This window comes from Nelumbo nucifera, chromosome 3, assembly GCF_055504915.1.
Source record: "Nelumbo nucifera cultivar China Antique chromosome 3, China Antique-T2T, whole genome shotgun sequence".
Lineage (NCBI taxonomy): Eukaryota > Viridiplantae > Streptophyta > Magnoliopsida > Proteales > Nelumbonaceae > Nelumbo > Nelumbo nucifera.
This window is the reverse complement of record NC_142651.1, coordinates 50865035-50873449: the sequence shown is the minus strand read 5'-3', so window position 1 is coordinate 50873449 and position 8415 is coordinate 50865035. Positions and strand designations below refer to the sequence as shown.

Genomic DNA, 8415 nt, shown 5'->3' with positions numbered 1-8415 from the left:
GTAGGGTTTATTATTATTATTATGGATGGAGACTGCAACACTAAAACAAATGCAAATCTCTCTCTCGCTCTCTCTCTCATATTCTGTTTCATTCTTCTGTTTTTGCATTGAAATTTGGGAACTGAAGATAATTTGGGTATGTTACAGAAATCACTGTACGCCCATTTAATGGGTTAGACATAGATCTCTCCCAAGTAGAACCTGGTCGGTTGGATTATCGGAGTTGTTTCGAGGAACCCACGACTCTATGGGTTACACCTAACTAAATCTCTTGGGTGAAATTCAATCAAACTGGATGACAGTAGCTGTTTCTGTATTGCTTTATTTTGGACCGTGCACGTAAGTGTTTTGACTGGTGAAATTAATGAATTTGATAATTGGATGGCTTATCATCTTAATGGATCAAAGATCTCTTATCTCTAGCCAAAGGAAGTATTCCTGGGTGGGCCCGATCAAACTATTAGTCCTCCCCAAAACTCCAACTTGTCTGAACATCCATGGGTACAAGTGGGTGGCTGTGGGTCTGTGGCTATACATAGTGGCTAAGGTCTATAAAGCCTAGATGTTCAGACTTCATTTACCATGCACATTTGTATCAAATCTAACTATCCAACCACAATCTCAGATCAATTAATGAACTTGAATCTATTACAGTAAAGAGCAAACCATCAAAAGAAACGACTGAGAGACCAAGGGAAATTACTGCTATATATAATGATCAAGCAAATAGAGATGAGTTGGGTTTATGTTAGCTCTTTTGTCGTTTACAGTGGAATCTCATGTAAGTATAAAAATTTAAGATGGGATGAAATAGGGCTGTGACATAGAAAAATAATGAAATCTGTAGCCCATTAGGGAGACCAAGACTAGTTTAATATTCACCAGAATATGGTCCACCTCCATCTCTCTCTCAGGATTCGAGTGTTTATAAACATTGTGAAAGTGGTTGCACTGGACTACGAGCAAAGTCACCAAAACAAAGAAAACTAAGAGAGAGAGAGTGAAATCACCAAGGAACTAAGAGCCAAGATGACAGGCTTTGGATCTCCTTGTGGAGCCTGCAAATTCTTGAGGAGGAAGTGTGTGAGGGGCTGTGTCTTTGCTCCTTATTTCTGCCATGAACAAGGAGCCACACACTTCGCTGCAATTCACAAGGTATTCGGTGCAAGCAATGTTTCTAAGCTCCTTGCACACCTCCCTGTAACAGACCGTTGTGAAGCAGCGGTGACAATCTCTTACGAAGCTCAAGCAAGACTCCAAGATCCCATATATGGATGTGTCTCTCATATTTTCGCACTTCAACAACAGGTAAATAATATATATGGTGCTTACACTTTTCAAGATTTCTGAATTTCTCAGAATCATATTCTCATCGGTACTGTGTTATCTGCTTGAAATTCTGCAGGTTGTCAACCTACAAGCACAGCTCGCCACTCTCAAGGCACAAGCAGCACAGAACCTTGTCAATGGCTCTACTACCTCAAGCCCCCAAGAAGACAAGTTCTATGGAAAATTTCCTTCTTATCCACAGGATGTCCAAGGTTTGTTTATTTCAGAGAATTCTCGGATGGCACAGCAATTCCTTCCGAATCAGAACACCAATGTGGATTCCTTGATGTACTATGACAACGGATACATGGATCTCAACCCTATGGATGAATATCAGAACTCTGTCGTACCTGAAGAAACTGTCTCATTCACTAGTTTTGAAGACCCATCTCATGCCATGGCTTCACTCGACATGCAAGCAAACAGCAGGAAGTGGGCGTTCCAAGATATGGATGACCTTCAATCAGTGGCCTTTTCCTATCTTCAACGCTCATGAGATGAAGGAGATCTAGCCTGGGCCAAATTAATTGGTGCAGCAGAAGATTTCATCAATTTTGAAGTGCTACTAAATACTTCTAAACATGAGCCGTTGCTACTAAAATTGAAGTAGGCTTGCTAGGATCCCTAGAATTAATGCTTAATTATTCAATTAGAAACCCTATATATGATCCATCTATGGTGGTTTCTTAGATCTTGTGTATCCTTAATTAGTAATTGTGTATTGATAGGGTTATAGTGTAAGCATTTGTCAAAGAGGAAAAATTAATGGGGAATTCATTTTGTTCTTGTTAATTAATTAGCTTCATATCAATATATAATTAATGGACCAAAGGTTTAGACCTAATAATGCCTAGCTAGCTAGCTACCTATATATATATATATATATATATTCTAATTTTGATACTCAATCCGCTTTTCCTTGATTCACCTAATTAGCTTGGATGATAAAGTATTCCTAACCAGCATTGAGCTTATTTATTCCATGCATACATCTGAAAAGGTATATATACTAGGATAGCTCTAGTCTTTCACTTGGTAATTAAGGGAAGAGCTAAATGGTTGCAAGGCAGTTGGCATTCATGAAGGATAGCTCTAGTCTGGTTGAACTAATACTCTGGAGATTGGAATTGGGGGTTTAGCCGTTTAGGAATGGCTCTAAAATCTGAAGAATCTGCTGAGCAAAGCTAAAACAGAAGTTCATGGCATATTAACTCGGATAGAACCGATTCTCCTCTGCAACTTGAATATATATCATCTTTATTCTGATCATCCCCACAAACCCAATTATCATTTTCTGTCCTTCCACTTCCAGCTAGTCTCAGTGCACTTATCTTCACTTAGAACAATTAATGTGGATAGTACGTCCTTTGACTGTATTTAATGGTTCTTTCTGATTGTCTACTATACGAAGACTCATGCATAAGAGTGGACAAAAGCCCGTGAATTCTACTACACAGTAGTGAACATTTCCTGCTGCCAATTATTAAGAGGATGGCCCGCCTTCCAATTAGATATATGCCTGGAGAATTGAATAAGATGGAAAAACTTAAAAGCGGGGAAAAACAGTTTTATTGTTCATGAGCTTGTTTGCCTCAGGAGAGTCGTGATCTATATAACGCTGCTTCCCAACTACGGACATGTCTGTTCCTGTGAGGATAGTAAAATCAGGTCTGCAGCCTCTATTTTGTGACAAACACCAAATTATTGGGCACCCCTATTCAAGCACTACAGTCCGAAACTGAGTTCCTCGTGCTTATTCTTCATCCAGAAGATGAATTCATTTTAATTATTAGTTTGGTTTTCAGAGATTTGGTGAAAGCTTAAGTGTTTCTCTTGAACGAAAGTTTGTCTGAAACATGACATTGGTATCAGAATGATTTAATTTAGGGAAATGCCTTCCTCCTCCTCCTCCTCCTCCTCCATTTCCTTTCTTTGGTTGCTACAGCCCCTGTTTTTGATTCATGTGCAGCTGAAGCTGTTTTATAGCACTCCTATTGCTAATATCTACTTTTGGCCTGTTTCGTGCTTTGTACTATGCTGAATTCATATGCTACAAGATGTCTGTTTGTACATGTTTGTTTCTTGGTAACTAAGGCGCTATTTGGATTTTGGATAAGCATTTTTTAAGCTAGCTTCGGGCTTTGGGAGTAAAATTGAGACATAAGGCATTAATTTTGAGCTAGTGTTTGGTAGGAGTTAATTAAAAACATTTCAATCTAAAGCAAAAAAACTTCAACAAAAACTCAAAGCATAAAGCCTAAAACTGGAAAGTCCATGCTCTTGGACTTTAAAAATACAAATTGAATCCCGAAACTTATCCAAACACAACTTAATTTTTCTTAATTTAATTAAGACTGTACCACAAGAAATTAACCCCTCAAAAAATAAAAATAAAAAAGAAATGATTGAAAATTTTTGGGTCTGGTTCAGGTGGGCACACTTCAGTGTTATAATAATAAAACCCAGAACCTTATTAGTAATAGAAACCAGAATTTTTGGAACGATTTTTGTATATGGATCAGTTAATACAAAATACGGGGACAGTTTTGAGAGAGAACTTTTTGAATCTTCCAAATAAGCGTTATCCTTTGATCTAAGATAAGTTGAAGAACGTACTCATTAGACTCTGAGCAGAACAGTAGAAAGCATTATAGTTTTGACTAGAACACTAGAGAACTGTTTGAACAGTAATGTGAAATTAATTCCTCCTGAAAGTGGTATTCTTTGATGCTTTCAGAAAGTGATTTTCAGGTCAATGTGTAAAGGAAACCTGAACATGCAACCGTAAATTCGTCCACCTCAAGAGACTAAGGCCAAATGTGGCATGCATCCTGATGAAAACCATTAATTTCTTTTGATCTCTGTGCTTCTAAGAATGAAAATGATGTTTGGATAAAGCTTCTTTCTAAAAAGTGCTTCCATTCAGAAAAAAGCAAAACGTCCTTGCACGGTTGATTGAAACTGTGGAAACTTGGGACCTACCCAAAACTGGGTGAGGGTCCAGGTCACTCAGCATTTTGGGCTTCTTGTGTTGACGTGAGTCATATGGGTTCTTTGGATCTTGTGCCAAGAACAGTTTTATTTATTAGAATTTAGACCAATCATCCAAGTTTTATTTGATTAATTACCTTTTATTCTCTTTCTCCTACAATGTAGAAATTATTGTAAAGCAAGAGAAATGTTTATAATAGAACACTAAGAGACATGTTTCAAAATGGGAAATCCAAATAAAGCAAACCCATTAATCCTATAGTAAAAGGACAAAAAAAAAAGGGAAATAAAGAGAATCCTTTCTCTTTGGATCGGCTAAAGTAAACCTTTTTTTTTTTTTTTTGGGTTCATTCTTTATTACTAGATACCTGAACCAAAAGAAGGAATAAAAAAAAGAAGCGGTCTTACCTTATAATTCAGCATTTGAATGGTCAAAAAGACATGAACTTGGTGAGTATTTTGCTTACAATTTTTTGTATGTTATAGTGTTTTAAAATCAGTAGCTTGCATCTTGCACATATTCTACTCCAAATTCCAACTAATACTGTTTTGTCTTCATTTTTAAGGTGGGTATTATATCCTACTCTACAGTGCAACGACTAGTGCATGCTCTCCTTTCATCTCTTCATATTATCCTTTTGCATCCATTTTCTCACTGCATAATTTTTTTTATATAATTTTATATTCATTATTTATACATATATATATATATATATATATATATTTATAAATGATGATTCGGCGTATCAATTGTTTAAGATAGTTCAAAACTATATATTGATACTCATGATACACAAAAATGGCATATTGCGATTTTTCAAATGGCTGCAATACTCACTTTTTTTATTTTTTATTTTGTTCAGTTATCAATATTTCAAAAAATAAATGTATTAAGAAGAATTTTAATGTTTAAACCTATAGAAACCCCCCAAATCCTAGCATTTAATTTATCTGTGACTCTAAAAAGTAAAAACTGATGTATATTATATGATACATTAAACCATCTTGGTCTGTTACGAACTTTCGATGATTGTGGCCCAAACCATAACTATACAAAATTGCATATCGCGAGTTTAGCAAATAACAATACTTGCATTTTTTATTTGTTCAGTTATCAATATTTCAAAAATAAATATATTAGGAGGAATTTTAATGTTTAAGGTAGGGAAAGGCAAATAAATCTATACAAAATTTGTAAAAGTTTCCTTACCTTTCCCTACTTTCTTCCTCCAAACCAAACACAGCCTTAGTGTATCTATGACCTTTGAAAACCATTGTATGATATGGTATGATACTTTGAACCATGTTGGTCTGTTATATGAACATTCGATAATTATGGCCAAAACCATCTTAAGTACTTTCCCTCAACATCTGATGTATCTTTCAAAATTTGATTGCATTTTGACTTGATGAATTACTAACTTAATCAAAACATACTCAAAAGAGTGGAATTGAAATGCGATCAACCTTTATCTTTTCCTGGTTGGCACACACAACAACCTCAATATAGACTATAGAGAAAGATAATTTTTCTCTTGAGAAGAGTTTGAAATACCAAATTAAATAACTCGTATAGAGCCCCAAGTCTACATTGATTTTATTAGAATAGTACTATAAGATGAGGGTGTCCTCAACATAAGAACTATGAAGTGGCCTCCTTAGCTGGCACATGTCTATATAAAAGACATCAGCAGGTCCCAGTATTGGAAGGATCCTACTTTAGACATTTGACTACACCAAAAATCAGCAATGATCAAATCATCACATTGTGTTTTCAATTCCAGACCACACTTTGTTGAATGAATGGTCGAAATCATTCTATATTTTCGTTTGAGCTCAAAAACAAGAGAAATAATGATAGTAAGCAACTACTTGAATCAAATAGCTATTGCACTTCTTCACCCTAAGGACAAGATGAGACCTATCAAAGGACATTTTCAACTTTGTCTTCTAGCGTGCAATTTTTAAATTTGAGGAGTTGTAGCAAATAATAAGCTTATGGGCCTCTAGAAAACTTCACCATAGTAGGACCCCTGAAAAGACACTACAAAGACAAAGTTGGACATGTCTTTTCATGGGTTCAACCTTGTTTAAGAAACTGAAGAGTAGAACTAGCTTGTTTTACTAGCATTCCTCTCCAAACTTAATTTGATGTTTAAATTCTAGCTGATCATGCAAAGGCATCCTCTAGGACGGCTTTTATTTTTATTTTAGGGTAAATTATTTGTACCTCCCCTATGTTTTATGATAAATGGTTTCATTTGATCTCTCCAAATTTCTCCCTCAATGAAATTACTGTCATACCCATATTACCTTTTCAGACAGAAAAGTATGACATTTTCATATAGCAACTTTATTCTTCTATTGTCTTCTCCAATTTTACAGAGCTTCTCAAGCCCTACTTATCTCTGTTATTTAGAAGGCCAAGTTTGCATTGAATATGTAAAAAAAAAAAGCCTTTTTCGGGGGTATTTTGGTTGATAGACACTCAAATATTCTCATTTATGAACAAGCTGAGCGTTTAAAAGCATGACATCATCATTTTCAGATAGATTCTTATAGCCAAACTAAAGGGAAAAAGATCTATTTGTATAATTTCTTCCAAATGTTGAAGGAGAAATTTGGAGAGGTCAAAGTAGAGAAGAGATTAAAACAGAAAACATAGAGGAGGTTATTAAAAGTTCACCTTCTCAACCTCCCCTTTAATTTCTTTTATTGGGATGATAAGAGATAAGACACAAGAGAACTCAATATAGTAGGCTGCCCACCCTTACCTAACTGGGGTTTGGATGTTTGAAAAAGACGAGGCTGGTAATCATAACAACACAAACTACATCACCAAAGAAAAGGAAAAAAGTAGAAAAGCAGAGAAAATCCATTTTTTCACACAAATTTTTCATATCATAATCATCCACCTTAGGTCAGGTGATGTTTGGAGAAAACCGGTGATTACTGAAATCAGTAATTTTTCAAAAACCACTCTTTTATTGTTATTTGGTATCATTTCCATCATGCCTGCCGATTTTTTAAAAATCACTTTTGAGATTGTTTGGTATTGATTTTTAAGAGTGACTATTTTTCATTAAAAGCACTGGAACACCTTCTTGCTCCTGCCACATAGGATACCACCTCACCCAACAAAAATCGGAATCACCTGAAAATTGGGGAATCGCTGAATGTTGTGATCCCTCACTCAGGTTGATTTTAGGGATTGATTTTTTGCGGATTTCCCAGAAATTGACATAATAGGCCAACCAAATAAGAAAAAATTACTGATTCTTCAAATTCTGATGTAAATCCATTTTTGTTTTGTATTATTGAATATTTCTTGACCTCCTAAATACAACTAACTATTGGAGTTATCATGAATGAAGAAAAGAAATGCTGTATGGATTCCGAAGTTTTGAGTCAGTATATAATTCCAGCAGTTGGCCCCAGCATCCATGGTGGGGGTGTTGCCTCGTTGTAAGATGTCTCAAGAGCCAAACACAAAAGTCTAAAAGTACTTTATATAACTATTATGCAAAGGCCATGGATCCAACCCATTAACTGTACGGTTCCTCAATAAGATTCTTATGGAGGTGGCCCTTTGTGAAGCCCACCCAAGTTGTACAGTTGAAAAGGTGGCAGGAAGTTTGGTGGGGTGGGTTCCTTCACGATTAGCTAGTTTTCCAACAAATAGAGTCTCAAATTCTTGATTAAGTGGGCTGCTTGTATTAAATTATTCCTTTTTTTATTCAAGTGCCGCTGACTAATCAAGAGATGCAACATGTTTTGATCGAAAAGTTTTGGTTCCTGTTTGGATCTTTGGAAATACTTATTGGATAAGTAAGTGTTTATCTTAATAAGCGTAAAAAGTGTTTCTTTGAAATGGGGTAATATAGGTATTTTGAAAATTATGTGGCGGGCTAAGATGGACCAGAAATGCTTAGTCTGTAAAAAACACATGAAAATAGTCAAAATTTTGAGCTTATTTAAAACGGATTTATTTCCTGAAAAAGCACTTATTTGGCCTCATTTTCTAAATACAAACAAGTATATTTTGGTCTCAGCCTAACATAAACGCTTTTCAAATAAGTGCTTAAAAATAAACAC

At 35.5% G+C, this 8415-nt stretch overlaps 1 protein-coding gene across 1 annotated transcript; it reads left to right on the top strand.

Moving 5' to 3' along the window:
- Nucleotides 1-938: 938 nt before the first annotated feature.
- LOC104600833 (LOB domain-containing protein 29) lies at nt 939-2121 on the top strand. Its single transcript, XM_010263966.3, has 2 exons — nt 939-1308; nt 1406-2121. The coding sequence occupies exons 1-2, from the start codon at nt 1030-1032 to the stop codon at nt 1823-1825; spliced, it is 699 nt and encodes a 232-aa protein (XP_010262268.1). The 5' UTR covers nt 939-1029; the 3' UTR covers nt 1826-2121.
- Nucleotides 2122-8415: the final 6294 nt, after the last annotated feature.